Below are 18405 nucleotides of genomic sequence, written 5' to 3'. Positions count from 1 at the left end.
TTCCTTGTGTGTCCCAGCACACTTATCCAGGTTTCTATTCTATTCTATTCTATTCTATTCTATTCTATGCTATGCTATGCTATGCTATTCCATTCCAATCCATTCCACTCTACTCTACTCTATTCTACTCTATCCCTTTCCATAAGGAGAACAAGAAGATTATTTTTGTTTCAGTTCTACTTGACTACTACCATTCTATCATCTGTATCACTGACATCTAAATATGGAAGTTCTAATTAAACAGGCAGATCAAAAAAAAAAGACTGAAAGAAAACTGATTGAACTAATTACCTGAAATACTTTGTATGTTGAAATTTCAGATAATCTCAATAAAATGTGACAATTTTGCTACTGGAACCGCAGTAGTATGTAGTAATCCTGTTTAATTGCATCCAAAAATGAATTATTGAAAAAGCAAATTAATTTAAAATTAATTTCTTTTTAATTTAAACACCATGTATTGCATTTACACAGCTGGAAAAAAAAGGAAACATTGTTGATAATATAGTTTAATTCACTCTTTTTATTAATTGGTCCCGTTTGTTAAGATCTGGTCTAATTATAATGATGTAACATTTGGGGAAAAAGATAAAAGTCAGGAGCCCAGCACTAGATGCCAAGATGGCAAAGATCTCCACAGCTACTGTGTATTTTCCTTTGGTGCTTATGTAGGCAGGAACAAAAGACAACCAGACACTGCAAAACACCAGCATGCTGAAAGTAATTGACTTGGTTTCCTGGAATGTGTCTGGTAACTTCCTAGCTAAAAAAGCTGCAATAAAACTAACAAAGGCCAAGAAGCCCATAAAACCTAAAACAGAATAAAACATTGCCACTGAACCTTCATTACATTCTATAATAATTTCAGTATTTATGGACCTCATGTCAAAGTTTGGAAAGGGGGGAGAAATTACAAGCCATGCGATACAAAAAGTACTTTGAATAAGAGAACAGGAAAGAACGATGGAAAGGGCCAGTCTTCTCCCAACCCAAGTCCTCATCTTCGATCCTGGCTTGGTGGCCATGAAAGCAAGAACCACAGTGATGGTTTTGGCCAACATACAAGAAACAGCCACTGAAAAGATGATCCCAAAAGCAGTCTGTCGAAGGAGACAGGTCACCGTCATGGGTCTGCCAATGAAAAGCAGAGAACAAAGGAAGGAGAGGAGGAGGGAGATAAGAAGGGTGTAGGAGAGGCTGCGGTTGTTGGCTTTGACAATGGGAGTATTGTGATACTTCATGAAGATTCCAAGCACAAAGATTGTGGTAAAAGAAAGCAGAAGAGATGATGTGACTAAGCCTGTCACCAACAAGTCTCCATAAGATAGATAACTTACATGCTTTGGCATGCATAAATCCTGTTTATTGTTTGGATATTGATCTTCTGGGCATTGGAAGCAATCATCCATATCTGGAAAATCAAATGTTTACATTTAAAACAAAAGACTACTAGAGAGCCCTTAGCATTTTGCATGATATTATGGTGTCCCACTGATATACATGATGCAACTGTTTTGATTGACCTCCAGTGGAATCACATTTTTCTTGGAAAAGATCTTATACTAAAGATATTATTATTATTATTATTATTATTATTATTATTATTATTATTATTATTATTATTATTACATAGACTTTATTTGTTTATTGACTAGTAAAAAGGCATGCAGTAAAAGAAACAAAGCAAAGCCACCCCTTAATATCAATGAATTCCATCAAACATTTGTCAGTGAAGGTTATATTTATTGTAGTAACGTTTTGCTACTTTTAGAGCAATGAATTGTTATCTAAGAAATAAAGTAATGTGAATTATCAGGATGCCTAGATCAAATGGATAATCAGTGTGTGTTAATTATTCCTGTAGAACTCACAGTGCATGGACTGTGGTTTCTGGGGCACCTACAGTATATCACAGGGACACTGCCAAGTTTGATCATGGATATTCCTATATTTCTCTTCTAAAACTGCTGAGGAGAACAGCATTCAGAATAACAGACTTGGAACCACCATCTAACACTACTCTGTAACTAAAAATGGTTCACTTATGAGGTCATATTTTCCTCATCCCTTCTTTCACAATTCTTTTTCTTGTTGAATTGAGAAAATTGAAATGTTTCTCCCGCTCTCCTCTTTTATTTACCTGTCTGATCGGAGATCTTCCCCTTTGGACATGGAGTGCAACCATAGCAGCAAAATAATTTTCCTTCAATTTTGGTCTTTCTGTAACCCGTATGGCACTTCTCATTACACAGAGCAAGGGGTCTTTCCTGTTAACAATAGCAATAGCAATAGCAATAGCAATAACAATAACAATAACAATAACAATAACAACAACAACAACAATAACAATACTTCATATTAATACTTAATACATGCAAAACATTTGCAGCCACATACATTGGACAAACTAATCGAAGAATAAACGCACGCATTGAAGAACATAACAATGCAGTCAAAAAAGAAGAAAAAACTTCCTTTTCCAGCACATTTAAAAAACAAGACATGAAATTGACTTCGAAAAAACTAAATTACTCTCCAAAGCAGAACACGTATATAAAAGAATAATCATGGAAGCCATAGAAATAGAAAAACACCCTCAGTATGAATAAATGTGATGAGAAGTCCCGCCTAGCAGAAATCTGGAAGCCAGCCCTAACCTCAAAAACATATCACAATCATCACCATGTCAATCTTTTAACTAAATGTGATTCCACCAATCAATCAAATCACTAAAACACACACACACATATATAAGGCTGAAATAGTACAATCCTAATCTCCCTTAATTTTAAAAATTCAGCAAAAACATGCGATGCATACATACATACATACATACATACATACATACATACATACATACATATATGTTTTCATAGATTTTCACGAGTACGGGTATGAAGGTTTCTTCCCGTGTAAGTTTCAGAGATTTCTGGCGACTTTTCGACGAGGTCCCACTCGTCATCTTCAGGCTGATGCTTTTGCCTTTGTATATATAATCTCTATTAATATATGTTAGGATCTTTTATTAAGATTTAGATAGAAGAGATTTTGTTAATGTTCATATTGATGCAATGTAAGTTTTTATAGTAACATAGAGTAAAATATTTTATAATTAGAGGTTTAATAATTGATAATGTTTTATGAATTTTACAGATATTTTTTGTCTAGAAGAGTAATCAGAGATAAGAGCCTCCATGGAAGGTTTAAAATGGAAAAGAAAAGTTTTATATGTGTTTGATTATAAGTATTGTTTTAGTGTTTGGTAATTATGTATTGTTTTCTTTTAGGGTGGAGAAAAATAAAAAAATTATACCTGGAGGTTGGAACAGAGTTCTTTTCAGGTGGGGAGGGGGAGTAAAATGTCTAAACTCCCAGATCACAGACTGGATGAGACACACACTGGCTATGCCCACATCCTGTTTAGTGAAGGTGTAGCATCAGAGTTACAATAATATAAGAAATACTAATGATCTGAGGGTCATTTCAAAAAACTCTTTCTTACTGAGAACCTAGAAACTAAGAGAAACAGAAGGACTATGAACCAATCTCCAAGTGAAGATAAAGAATACTGAGAAATGTTGGTAAAGGAATTAATAATATTTTTCAAAAATAATATAAATGAGCATACATCATTGCAAAATCTTTGGGACACAACAAAATCTGCACTTACTTTTCATACCAGATTGGTCCCGGAGGCTGGCACAGGTGCACAAGGATGGCAGTGGGCATGCACACCCCATGCAAGATCCATGACAAAAGTGACAAAGCAGAGCCAGTATTAACCTCCATTTGGTATTCAAACCCCCATGGAAACCACAGTCATGACTCCTCATAATAAAATTGATTATTTTGAAATAAGATGTCAGGGTAATGATGATTTCAGAACTGACAACTGGTCTAATATTGTAATATTGTAATGTTGTAACAATGATACTATGGTAGCAATGAGTCAGCAGAGTTATTTCACTGCCTACTGCTTTAAGAGGCTACAGTACAACAGAGGCTCTGTGAGAGAATATCTCTCTGTGTATGTGTGATTCCGTGCTGTAGTTGATGGTTGATTGCCTCACTTTGCCTAATATGTGTGTGTGTGTGTATTCCTTCTATATAAACCACTATTTGCAAGACAAACATTTCTTTACTATATTTTGCTCCTGGGTTTTCTAAAAATAGTTACACTGTACATACTCTGACATAAGAAGAACCTCACCTGATTAAACCGGTTGGGCCAAATGATCTTCTCTTCAGAAATCGTCAGTGATTTCTCAGTGAGTGTTCCCGGATCTATCCTTCCAACTTTGACTCTAAGAAATGTCTGATTCGGAAATGTGATCCAGTTTATAATGTCATATCCTGCAACAATCTCTCCATTGTTATCAAAGGAAATCTCTCCAGTACTGCTATTAAATGATATACCCCGCAGAAAATGTTGGAGCTTTAGAAATAGAGGATAAAAAAGGTACAAAGATAAGAATGCATTTCATTAAATCAGCATCCCATTCAGTACCAGGAACAGTAGGACCAGTCCCCTACCAAACCTAGGTCACTAGCCACAATCCCCCCCCCCCCCATCTTCAAAAAAAGGAGATCCCAGTCTAGTAGAAAACTACAGATCAATCTCTCTATGCTGTGTCACATGCAAAATATCTCCGAGACCGCCTCCTGCCGCACGAATCCCAGCGACCGATTAGGTCCCACAGAGTGGGCCTTCTCCGGGTCCCGTCAACTAAACAATGTCGGTTGGCGGGCCCCAGGGGAAGAGCCTTCTCTGTGGCGGCCCCGGCCCTCTGGAACCAACTCCCCCCGGAGATTAGAACTGCCCCTACTCTTCCTGCCTTCCGTAAACTCCTTAAAACCCACCTTTGCCGTCAGGCATGGGGGAACTGAAACATCTCCCCCTGGGCACGTTTAATTTATGCATGGTATGTCTGTGTGTGTGACTGTTAGCATATGGGGTTTTTTAAATATTTAAATATTTTAAATTTGTCTGATTGCTTATGATTTGTTTTTACATGTTGTGAGCCGCCCCGAGTCTTCGGAGAGGGGCGGCATACAAATCTAAGTAATAAATAAATAAATAAATAAAGTCATAGAATCAATTATAAACCATTCAATTAGCTTCCACCCAGAAACTAATAACCTACTTTATAACAAACTATTTGGTTTTATCTTGTAACCTGAAACTCCTATACTGCAAAAACATATGGACTACACATCTAGATCTGGGCAAAAATATAGGTGCAATTTACACAGACTTCTACAAAGCCTTTGACTCAGTGGTTCATGATAAACTACTTCTAAAACTGAAATTCTATGGCATCTTAGGATTCCTACATGACTGGATAACTGACTTCCTATCAAAGAGATATAGGGAGTGCCCTATCTAATCCTGTTCCTGTTAACAGAGGTGTACACAGAGGCAGCGTACTAGGACAAACACTCTTCATACTCTATATAAATGACGTTTGCTATCACAATACAAGCAACTGAGTTTTCTTTGCCAATGATGTAAAACTCTTCACCACCAATGATAACACTGCTACCCTCCAAAAAGACCTTGATTTGTGTCAGAATGGTCATACATCTTGTAATTCCAAATCTCATCCAACAAATATCAACACTCTGAGAAGAGCGGCAACCAATCAAATGAATGACTATTAAATGACCTAAGTGCCAAATCCCGTTGCAACAACATCACCAAAAAGGCTTCAAGAGTTGTTAACCTAATCTTACATAGCTTCTTCTATGATAATATCACACTCCTAATCAGAGCATACAAAACTTTCACCAGACCAAACCTTGAATACATCTCCTCTGTCTGGAATCCACGTTGCATTTTGTTCATAAATACATTAGAAAACGTCCAGAGATACTTTATGAGAAGAGCCCTCTACTTGCAGCAAAATACCTTACACAATCAGAGTTGAAATCCTAGGCTTAGAAAGCTTTGAACTACGTCTCCTTAAACAAAACCTAAGCATAGCCCATAAAGTCATCTGCGACAACATTCTTTCTGTTAACAACTACTTCAGCTTCAACTACAACAACACACAATCACACAACAGATTCAAACTCAAAGTGAACCGCTCCAAACTTGTCTGAAGAAAATACAACTTTATCAAACAAGTGATTAATGCCTGAAACTCACTATCTGACTCTGTAGTTTCATCACCACCCACCCAAAACTTTACCCTTAAACTGTCTATTGTTGACCTCACTTGATTCATAAGGGGTCAGTAAGGGATGTGCATAAGTGCACCAGCATGCCTACCATCCCTGTCTTAATGTAGTCCAATTGGACTGTGTCTTAAAAGGTATAAATAGCACTACTGTGTTTCAGTTCCCCCTCTTTTGACTCAGTCCTGAGCCAAGGATGTTTGTCTTGAAGACTTCTCCAGTATACAATTCTACTCGTCAATCCATCGGTGAGTGTGCCTTGCTTCCCTTATCGACCTCCCAAATGACAGCTGCCATCTGACTTGGATAGAACACATCCTGGGCTTCAGCCCAGCTGCTGCTCATTCCTCCAGCTGAAAGCCCCACTTGAATACCCATATACCGTCTGTGTGAGAAAACGGGAAATAATTCGGTTAACTAGATCTTGTGGGAACAGGGTATTCCTAGCAGCTTTCTTCCTTCTCTGGCCTCAACTCCAATTGGAGTGCCGAGTTGGCTGACAACGAGTCAGTTGAGGTGACAGGGACCCATCTTAGTGCACCTGTTTATAGCGAGTTTGACCTGGTGACACCTGATGAAGTAGACAAGGCCATTGGAGCTGTGAGTTCGGCCACCTGTTTGCTGCACCTGTGTCCGCTGGTCTCGGCCCTGGCTGGGTCCAGGAGATTACTAATGCTTCTTTGAGGGAGGGATACTTTTCTTGTGTGCCCCCTCTTCAAGAAGCCTTCCCTGGATCCAGCCGTATTTAACAACTATTGTCCTGTCTCCAACCTCCCCATTATGGGGAAGATTGTTGAGAAGGTGGTGTCGCTCCAGCTCCAGTGGTCCTTGGAAGAAGCCAATTATCTAGGTCCTCGGCAGTCAGGATTCAGACCTGGCTACAGCATGGAAACTGCTTTGGTCGCGCTGATGGATGATCTCTGGTGGGTCATGGACAGGAGTTTATCCTCTCTCCTGGTACTTCTTGACCTCTCAGCGGCTTTCGATACCATCGATCATGGTATCCTTCTGTGCCAACTGGATGGGTTGGGAGTGGGAGGCACCATTTTATAGTTGTTCTCCTCCTACCTCTCTGGTCGGTCGCAGTCAATGTTAGCAGGGGGTCAGAGGTCAACTCCTAGGTCCCTACCTTGTATGGTTCTTCAGGGATCGGTCTTCTCCCCTCTGCTGTTTAATATCTACATGAAACAGTTGGGTGAGATCATCCAAGGGCATGGGGTGAGTTATCATCAGTATGCTGATGAAACTCAGCTGTACATCTCCACCCCATGTCCATTCAGTGAAGCAGTGGAAGTAATGTCCCGATGTCTGGAGGCTGTCAGGGTCTTTATGGGTACCAACCGGCTCAGACTCAATGCAGACAGGACAGAGTGGCTGTGGGTACTGCCTCACAAGGACATGTCCATCTCTCCATCCATCGCCAGGGAGGGGATTATAGACCTCCTCAGAGAGGGTTTGCAACTTGGGCATCCTCCTTGATCCACAGCTAACATTAGAACACCATCTTTTGGCTGTGGTGAGAGGGACGTTTTCCCGGGTCCACCTGCACAGGGAATCTTTGCTCACGGTCACTCATGCCCTTATCACCTCGAAGTTTGACTACTGCAATGCTCTCTACATGGGGCTACCTTTGAAGAGTGTTCAGAAACTTCAGCTCATCCAAAATGCAGTTGTGCAAGCAGTTTGGGGCCTTCCGAGACATACCCATATCTCGTCATCACTCCACGGACTGCATTGGCTACTCATCTGTTTCCGGACACAATTCAAAGTGTTGGTTATGACCTATAAAGCTCTACATGGCATAGGACCAGACTATCTCTGAGACTACCTTCTGCCACATGAATCCCAGCGCCTGGTGAGGTCCCACAGAGTTGGTCTCCTTAGGGTCCCATCGACCAAACAATGTCAGCTGGCGGGACCTGGGGGAAGAGCCTTCTCTGTTGGGCCCCCAGCCCTCTGGAATCAGCTCCACCCCCGAGATTCATACTGTCCTCACCTTCCCCGCCTTCCAAAAGAGTTTAAAAACTCATCTTTGCTGCCAGGCCTGGGGTTCTTTAGATCTTCCCCCCTAAATATTTTTTAATGCATTAATTGGATTGTTATTATTGTTTCTTGTTTTTCTGTACATGCTGTGAGCCGCCACGAGTCCTCGGAGAGGGGCAGCATACAAAACCAATTAAATCTAAATCTAATCTAATCTTCTGGCTGGAAATTGTGCTTCAAGACCTGAGGTTGCTCCAAATTGTACATATCATAAATCTGCCAGTGAGGAACAGTGACCTGAGTGGCACTATAACCAATTTCAAATGGCAGTTAATTTGCTAGCTGGGGAAAGCAATCATAAAAATGCAAACACTCGTTTTTTGTGGATCGCAGTAGGCAATGAGCAAAATGAGAGGGACAGTTTCAGTAGCTCTGAATCAATTGCTTGCCATACAGGTTGTTTGAGGACCAAATGTTTCCTTTGAACCTGGGCCCTTCCTCATTACCTCCTTTCAAGGGTCAGGGGCTCTCCACTTCTATCATGCTGATTGATTCTCCACATGAGACAAGCTATTGAACAGAGTCCAGCAGGTTCTGGGCCAAACCTTGGTTCCTCTGAATCTGTTATCTTCCCTCCTGGGCATCAAGATCTCTGCCATTCACATAGACCTTTGGGCTCACCTGCATTCCAGAGACCTTCTAGGATCTCTTCTCCCATTTCAATGGTCAGGATGCACTCCCTCCAATGATAGGCATCACCTGCCATCATCAAGGGAACCTTACAAAATTACTGTGACTTCTCATGCAAGCACCCTGGGATGGGGTTGGCAGGTGGGTTCAGAGATAGCCCAGGGAACCTGGTCAGTGGTAGAGATGGGGTTCAGCATCACTTGCTGGCAATATGCACTGTTTTCCCTGGCCCTTCAACATTTTTGGTCCCTCCTGTCAAACTGGCCTGTGTTGGTACTAACAGACAATGTGACCACCAAGGCTCACATAAATTGGCAGGCTGGGACAAGGTTGAGACTATTAACTTGGGACTCTGGGAAGAATGCCACCCATAGTCCCTTACAGCAGAGCACATCTCTGAACAGATATGAAGATGAACTATCTAAAGCAATGTTTCTCAACCTTGATAAGGTGTCTGGACTTCAACTTCCAGAATTCCCCAGCCAGTCATAAGTATAACAATAAAATGTGCACTTGGTTGCAACATTGTCCCATAGCAGGGATTTCATAGAGTATTTCCAATAGGAAATCAAATTTTATTGGGCTAATTTGCAGTTCAGATTTACTTCATTTCATTTTTATAATAGTTTTCCTAATGATCAGTACATAATGCTCTGTTAGCAAAAACAAAACAAAAACAGTGAAGTCTTTTAGCAAAAGAGCAGTGAAGTCTGGAGCACATAACTGCCATCACATCGATCTGGCAGAGCTGAGCCTCCACCCAGACTTATTCCAGCAGCTGTTGAGCTGCTTCAGCCTGCCTGTCATAGACCTCTTCATCACCACAAGGAATGCCAAACTGCTCAGATTCCTGACAGGTATAAGACTCAAGAGCAGAGGGAACAAAAGCTATTCGTTGCGCCCAGATGACAGGCTTACTGTGCACCTTACCTCCCCTGCCACTCTTCCTCAAAGTGGTGAAGAGGATGCTGCAAGAGAGGGCCAACCTGATTCTTCTGTCTCTCCACCCCTCCACAGCCCACGAGAGCCTGGTAAATGGACCTTGTATCCCTCTCAGTGTTTCCTCCTTAGAGGAACATTCTGACCAATGGGTCGCTTGTCCAGGGATGAGTCCAGCATCCATGTCCACAATGGCTACCACTGACAGCTTGGCACTTGAGCAGCTCACTCGGGGGCATCAGCAGGATCCAGGGGATATTAGTCAAATTTTACTGGCCTCTAGGAGGCCATCCACAGAGCACAAATATTCAGACACCTGGAGGGCCTTCTGTAACTGGTGTATGCAGGTGGGATATTTCCCCATTGATTTATCCATTATTAATGTCCTCCCTTTTGCTACATCAATTTCAAGCCAACAGGTTTCCCTCCCAAAATGCTCCATCGCCAATTGGCAGCCTTCTTGACTATGCTGTCCTCTGGATCCTGGGACTCTCTCTCTCTCAGCCCACCCTCTGATATGTAGGTTCCTCAAGGGGGCAGTCAATCTGTGTTCCCCCTTCGTCCATGGGTAGCTGACTTGGGACTTATCCAAGGCATGTCCAAGGTGTTAAACATACTTATAGGGGGGACCTTTGTCTTGTTATAAACTGTTTCTCTGGATAGACTAACTTATGAAGTAGTCCTTTTCATGGCTGTAACATCTGCCTGTAGAATATCTGAACTGGTTGTTTTCTCTGTCAGGAGTAACCTTCTATTCTGATAGAGTAGTATTCCAATTAAATCCTAACTTTGTTCCTAAAGTTAATTCCTGTTCTCATAGGGCTCAGAAGTTATTGTCCCTAGTTTTTAGCCATGTCCTCTTAATGACATTGGAAGGAAGTGGCACCTACTGGGCATGGGGCACACCCTGTAAATTACCTGCAGTGCACTTGTCCCTTCATAAAACAGGGCACTTTTTCTCATTTCAGCCCTCTTCCATAAGCCATAGGGCATCCTCCTCCATTGGTCTTTGGATTTGTACTATTGCTTTCTATGATTTATGGCCACAGTCTTTACCATGACCTTGCAAAATAACTGCACATTCGACAAGTGCTGCCACCAACACAAGGCCCCTTCTCTATATTATAGAAATTGCCAAGTTTGTATTTGCTAAGATAAAATTGCATTTTATATATTTTTCAGTGCAAACTAAGGCTGTAATTTTAATTATTTTTGACTAGTCACCATAAATGGATACTTTGGTGATGAGTCCAGCATATAGAATAACCATATTTATAGTTATAAGTTAACAGCATTTCAGCTCCAACAGAACCGATGCTGGAATTTGGAGCACAATGAGATCTTTAAGCAATTAAGTTAAATTTTCTAAACAGTACAAATTAGAAGTTAACTGTAAAATTCGAAAGCAAAATAAAAATAATCTTATTGTGTAAAAAGCAAAGCTCAATTGATAAACATACAGTATAAAACTGGTGCTCACCAAATGCATTGTGACCATCACTTGAAATATATACACCTAGATCAGTCATAAATATTGGAATGAATTAAAAATTGAATTTATATGTGATTGGCTTGATGAAGGATGAAAAAATCTGACTTTGAAGCAACACAGTGAAATGTCCTAACTAGTAGAAACGAAAAGTTAAGGTAAATCAAGATAAAGCAAAATAAAAATTAATTAAAACATAGAAAACAAAGCACACACCGCTGGTGACTATCACTTTCAAAACAAGCAGCTAGATAAATCACAAATATTCCTAATTTAATAAAATTTGTAAATATATCTGATAGGCTTAAAGGATGGGGTGAGGATGATAAACAACTTTGCAAATGAATCAACGTACTGTGTCTGCTGAGATGTTCTAAGTAGTCTGCTCACCTTCCATGAATCTTGACTGAGTAATTTCTGTTTCTTCCATGACCTTTGCTGGCTTTGGGAAGAGAGCAGAATATGCAAAGCATGTATGATTGCATACACAGCTGTATAGACACTGTAACTGTGGGCAGTCATGCTGGTTTCAAACACAGTCATGGGAAGATTCTCAAGTTTCTCCTCCCCAGTGCAGAGAGACTCAACCTCTTCTTCTGTAGAAGTTGTTAGGAACATACAATTAAATGTTTGTTGCCAAAATTCTTTTAAAAAGCTGTCTTCTTTATCCAAAACTGGGTTTCTCATCTGAACAAAATTTTGGAACCCTGGCATCTCCACTGATTGAACTGAAAGTGACAAGGTTCCATGCATGAAATTAATGTCCTGACTCCTTTGAAAGAGAACTGATGAAAAGTCAACATCTGCTGTCATCACCCAAATTTTTGTAGTATAATCTACATTATGAAACTCCATCAGGTAGAATAAAAACCTTATACTTAATATACTTTGAAATTCCCCATGAAGCAACACAACATTAGTTGTGCTGTTGAAAACCGTTTTTAAAATTGCATGTGCTCTCTTAATCTTTTCTTCATTCTCACTAAGAAAGCCACCTGGTATTTTTTCTATAAATTCAAAGCAGATACCTTCTTGAGAAAACATAGGAAGAATATTCTTCCATAAAATATATGCTATGTTGCCAATGTTAAGGAAAAATACCCCAATCCATTTCCAGCCGAAATGCAGAAGAATCTGGAGAAGTCCTTTGTACTGATTAATTGCATTTGGGAACATCCAGTAAAAGAAACGTGATGGAGTTTGGTTATTGATCTCTAGAGTAGAGCTATATGCAACCTAAATGAAACAAGGAAACAGGAAAGGTTTAAGCAATTAGGTCCATTGGGACTTGGGATTTTTAAAATTAATATTCATTATTTTATTTGTGAATAGAATAGAATAGAATAGAATAGAATTCTTTATTTGCCAAGTGTGATTGGATACACAAGTAATTTGTCTTCTGTGCATAAAGGATATAAGTAATAAATCACAATCATTTAGATCTTTAAATGATATTCATTCAGCCATTATATTTCATATCTGATAAATATATAACAAAAGTAACAAAATATTAGAGAGGTAAGATCATGAAATATTTAAAAAGTAATAGATTTAAAACTTAGGTGTCTGTTTTCACTAAATAGAGCAACTCACTTGCACAAACTTGTAAGGAGTCATGATGGTAGCCATATCAAGAAAAGCAACAGGACTTGGTCCCCCAATGATGGCTATCAGATTATTTTGGAGATGACATTTATAATTAGGGATGAATGCATCTGAAGCAAAGAGGAGCTCCATTGAAGCTTGGTAAGTATGTCTTGGACTAAAATAGTCATTAAAGATATTGAAGCCTAAGGTGATGTTAGGTAAGGTTTGAGGACTTTGATTAATCTCTTTCACAGCAAACACCAAAGCTAAAATGTGTTGATAGCTCTGAGTCACTAATCTGAAAAATAAATACATAGAAAATTATTGTATTGCCATCGGCATTTCAGAAAATTTGAGAATGTATTACTAAGGTACAATACATATATTAATAGTGAAAGATTGAAACATAGCTTTAAAAAGAAAATGGAAAACTTGCTCCTAATTTTAAAGCACACAACTGCTTACAAATGATCCAAAAGCATGTCCTGGAATGGGTGTCTTCTGTACTGTAATATGTTCGTAGAAATGAAAGACTGTGAGAAAATGCCACCAAGGATCTGGTCTCCTGGTTGATAATATTTAAGAAGGTTAATAACAGGCTGGGTCTTGGAGCATTTTAAGACTGGCACTCTACAGACACTCTTAGGAAGGGGCACCAATACCAATAATCTGAATATTATGATCATGAACGAAAAACTCCCCAGAAAAGAACATTTCTCCATAAGGTCCATTAATGTCGAGGCAGGTTTTTCTTAAATTCTAAGTCATGTCTCACTACCTGGTAACACAGTCATTCTAGCTAGCATCTGTATTTCTGAACTGGGATATTTAACATCTTTTTCCTTTGGTCTGTAGTATCATCAACAGCCTCCCAAAGAAGCTCCAGTCCAAATCACTCGTCATAATTATAGGGTAAGCTTCTGTCTGATTCCCATGCAATTTCTCTCATTGATTCTCTCAACAATGTCATTAAGAGAAAGGAAAAAGGTGTACATAATTAGAGGAGAAAGGAACTGAGAAGTGGAGCAAAAGTTTACACTGAAAAGAAATCCAAAATCTAGTTGTGTCTCTCTATGATATCTCATGCCAATTTTCTTATAGACAAAAATAGAAGACTGACGACAGAAAAAGACCTCATGATCCATCTAGTCCGCCTTTATACTACTTTCTGTATTTTATCTTAGGATGGATATATGTTTATCCCAGGCATGTTTAAATTCAGTTACTGGGGATTTACCAACCACGTCTGCTGGAAGTTTGTTCCAAGGATCTACTACTCTTTCAGTAAAATAATATTTTCTCACGTTGCTTTTGAGCTTTCCCCCAACTAACTTCAGATTATGTCCCCTTGTTCTTGTGTTCACTTTCCTATTAAAAACACTTCCCTCCTGGACCTTATTTAACCCTTTAACATATTTAAATGTTTCGATCATGTCCCCCCTTTTCCTTCTGTCCTCCAGACTATACAGATTGAGTTCATTAAGTCTTTCCTGATACATTTTATGCTTAAGACCTTCCACCATTCTTGTAGCCCATCTTTGAACCTGTTCAATTTTGTCAATATCTTTTTGTAGGTGAGGTCTCCAGAACTGAACACAGTATTCCAAATGTGGTCTCACCAGCACTCTATATAGCGGGATCATAATCTCCATCTTCCTGCTTGTTATACCTCTAGCTATGCAGCCAAGCATCCTATTTGCTTTTCCTACCGCCTCACCCATTTTGAGATTGTCAGAAATCACTACCCCTAAATCCTTCTCTTCTGAAGTTTTTGCTAACACAGAACTGCCAATACAATACTCAGATTGAGGATTCCTTTTCCCAAGTGCATTATTTTACATTTGGAAACATTAAACTGGAGTTTCCATTGCTTCGACCAGTGTTCCCTCTAATTTTTGGGGGGGTGGGCGGAAAAGTATAGTGTCTGAGCGGCAGTCCCTTCGGGACTGGGCGGCACAGAAATAATAAATAAAATAATAATAAATAAATAAATAAACAAACAAACAAACAAACCAATAAAAAACACACCCTGTTTTGCCTCAGAGAATATCAAAATAAAATACTGTACTGTGTGTCTATAACAGTGAGCTCATAATAGGGCAACTATATCAATATCAAAATGCCACTTAAATAGTTGAGCTAGTTTCAAACTAGATTTTGATTTTCTTTCTCTCTTCCTTACTCCCATTCTTTTTCTTTCTCTTTTCCTTCCTCTCTTTTTTCTATCTGTTTCTCTCTCTTCCTCTCTTCCTCTCTCTCTCCTTCCCTCTCACTCTTTCCCTCTTGGCTTCTGGGCAGGTTTGGAAAACTCTGAGTTGATGATGATTTTTAAGTGAGCGATTGCTCACTGCTCAGCTTAGAGGGAACTATGGCTTCAACCATTTATCTAGTAAAGCTAAATAATTTACCATATTACAGACGCCTCCAGGAATATCAACCCTATTGCACACTTTAGAGTCATCAGCAAATAGGCAAACCTTCCCTACCAAACCTTCCCCTATGTCACTCACAAACATATTAAAAAAAACAGGACCCAGAACAGACCCTTGTGGCACACCTCTTGTAACCTGTCTCTGCTCAGAATACTCGCCGTTAACAATAACTCTCTGATGTCTACGCTTCAGCCAGCTGCAAATCCATTGAACTATCCAGGGATTAAGACCAATCTTCACTAATTTATCTATCAGCTCTTTATGTGGAACCGTATCAAAGGCTTTGCTGAAGTCCAGATAGGCAATATCCAGGGCACCACCTTGATCCAACACCTTTGTGATATAGTCAAAGAAATCAATGAGATTAGTCTGACATGATTTGCCTTCAGTAAAGCCATGCTGATTTGGATCCAATAAGTTATTGTTTTTTAGGTGCTGATTTATCCTCTTTTTGAGTAGAGTCTCCATCATTTTAACTATAAATGATGTCAAGCTAACTGGTCAGCTTCTTCTCTACTGCCCTTCTTGTAGATAGGCACATTCTCCAATCCTCAGGAATACCTCCTGTTAACAGGGATTGGTTAAACAAATCAGTCAGGGGGGTAGCAATGACAGATCTGAGTTCTTTAAGAACTCTGGGGTGGATGCCATCTGGACCCATTGCCTTATTTATCTTTAATCGTTCAAATTCTTCTAAGATATCGGCTTCTAAGATCCATACAGCTGGAAGCAATGCTATATCCCTCTTTAGTATTATTTTGTAAGGTGTCTTTTGAGAAAACTGAACAGAAGTATCTATTGAAATGGTCAGCAATCTCCTTATTCCCATCAATGCATGTATTATTCCCAGTCCTAAGCTTCGTGATGCCGCAGTTTTTCTTCTTCCTATCACTAATATATCTGAAGAAGGTTTTATCCCCCTTCTTTACAGATTTGGCTATTTCTTCCTCTTTTGAGGCTTTAGCAGCATATATTATCTGTTTCGCCTCCTTCTGTCTCATTTTATACACCTCTCTATCAGCTATACTTCCAGACTCTTTATATCTCCTATAGGCAGCCGTTTTTTCATTGACTATAGCCCTTACATCATTGCTAAACCATAGCGGTTTCTTCTTCCTTTCACCTTTAGTTATTTGCTTTACATACAGTCCAGGGGCTTTTAAGATGGCCTTTTTAAATACAGTCCACTGTATTAAATGCCATTTTATCCCCCCCCCCCTTTAATTCATTATTTAAATATTCCCTCATTGCATTAAAATTTGTTTTTCTGAAATCCAATACTTTGGTTGCAGTATAGGATTGCTCACAATCAGTTTTTACATCAAACCACAAACATAGATGGTCACTGCTACCTAAATTTTCTCCCATGCTTGGTTTCTTCCTCTAGGAATCCCTTTGTCCTCGACCATGTGGTCACTGAACTGGATATGGCTGGGGGAGGGAGGAGGGGGTGGCCACAAGGGGGATGACTTGGTGGATTACCCTACCTACTTCCTTCCCCACACCCTCCTCCTCCTCCCCCCCCCACTCACCCTCACTTCCTCCAAGCAGGGAGGAGACAAAGGGAGAAAAACTTTTAAACTGCAGCACTCAATCCACAGATTATTCTAAACACATTCATTGGTCAGGAGAGAGAGATCTAATGGCCCCAGGCCTGGTGGTAAAGATGAGTCTTCAAACTTTTTTGGAAAGCAAGGAGGGTGGGGGCAGTGCGAATCTCTGTGAGGAGCTGGTTCCAGAGGGCCGGAGGCCCCACAGAGAAGGCTCTTCCCCTAGGCCCTGCCAGCTGACATTGTCTGGTTGATGGGACCCTGAGAAGACCAACTCTGTGGGACCTCACTGGATGTTGGGATTTGTGCGGCAGAAGGCAGTCTCGGAAATAATCTCCGATAATATGAAGTGGTATACAAGTCTAAGTGTTTTTGTTATTGCTATTATTTTGTGGCAATGACATTTGAAATATCTAAGCCCCTTTGGGGAAAAAATAATTTGGATTTTATAGTAGTTTAACATGAGTCTCTCCTCCCTGTTGAAATCTACCAAATTTCCTTTTTATTTTTTGCATGTGTGGAAGTAAGAAAATACCAAAAATTGATAAAATCACATGAGCACAAGTGTCATCACATGAGATTTTGCTTCCTGCAGATGTGCAGAAGCCAAATATCACATGGGCATACCCACCTGTCAGTGGAGCTACATGCACAGCTCCATTTTTGCTACCATTTTATAGAGTGGCCCATACCTGCAGGAACCCATTACTGCTTAAAACATCCAAGTTCTAAAACTGTCAAAAGAGCAATACAATATAAAGATCTTTCAAATGAACAAGGAAATCTAAGGACTAGAGAAGAATTGGCAGAAGGTGGGATAAATAAATTTGGAATCATAGACCTATTCACAGGTTCAAACTAAATTTCAGAAAGATAATATATCGATTCCAGAATGGTTATGGACTAAGGACTAAGGATTAAGGACTAAGACCTATTCCTATCACCTTGGTCTGAATTGCCTAATTGGAATCCAAGTCATTCTCATCTGAGCGACTTTATCTGCGAGAAACTGAACAAATTCCTTAGCTCTACCCTGTAAGGGCTCCACCATCCCCTCCCTGTTCAGAAGGGAATGGTCACCCTAAACAGGGCAGCTGGGTGAGAATCTGCAGATGCAATAAGGGGAGTAAAATGTGTGCATTTTGCGGCACCTATCGCCACTAGGTAAGTCTTAATAAAGGCTCTTACCTGTATTTGGTCTGATTCAGAATTACCTGACCTCTATCATCACTCCAGGCATCTCTTTCAGCATTTCATCTCACAGAGTTCCTCAATAAACCAAGGAAATCTCAAGGATCCACTGCTTTGGAGAGGCCACAAAGGCGCAATCTGGTCCATCAAAGTGATGGAGAAGTGATGGTGGAGTGATGGTTTTCCAAAGTGATGGTAAGCCCAAGGTGGTACATGGAGCGATGTCACCTGGCACATGTGGTGTGGTGTGGCGTCTGTTCTGGGTTTCTGATGTACATGCATGTGCAATTATCAGCTGACATTTTTGAGTGTTGCAGTGCTGTAAACTAGAAGAACTGGTTTTCCATTTTTTGACATGTGAGTCTGC

General features: G+C 39.9%; 1 protein-coding gene across 1 annotated transcript; it reads right to left on the bottom strand.

Moving 5' to 3' along the window:
• Nucleotides 1–509: 509 nt before the first annotated feature.
• LOC139154198 (vomeronasal type-2 receptor 26-like) lies at nucleotides 510–17553 on the bottom strand. The gene is made up of 6 exons (XM_070728629.1): nucleotides 17540–17553; nucleotides 12872–13163; nucleotides 11669–12514; nucleotides 4206–4435; nucleotides 2141–2262; nucleotides 510–1411 (listed from the first exon to the last, which is right to left on the bottom strand). The coding sequence occupies exons 1-6, from the start codon at nucleotides 17551–17553 to the stop codon at nucleotides 510–512; spliced, it is 2406 nt and encodes an 801-aa protein (XP_070584730.1).
• Nucleotides 17554–18405: the final 852 nt, after the last annotated feature.

This window comes from Erythrolamprus reginae, chromosome Z (genome assembly GCF_031021105.1).
Source record: "Erythrolamprus reginae isolate rEryReg1 chromosome Z, rEryReg1.hap1, whole genome shotgun sequence".
NCBI classification, from domain to species: domain Eukaryota; kingdom Metazoa; phylum Chordata; class Lepidosauria; order Squamata; family Dipsadidae; genus Erythrolamprus; species Erythrolamprus reginae.
This window is presented reverse-complemented; position numbering and strand designations above follow the sequence as displayed.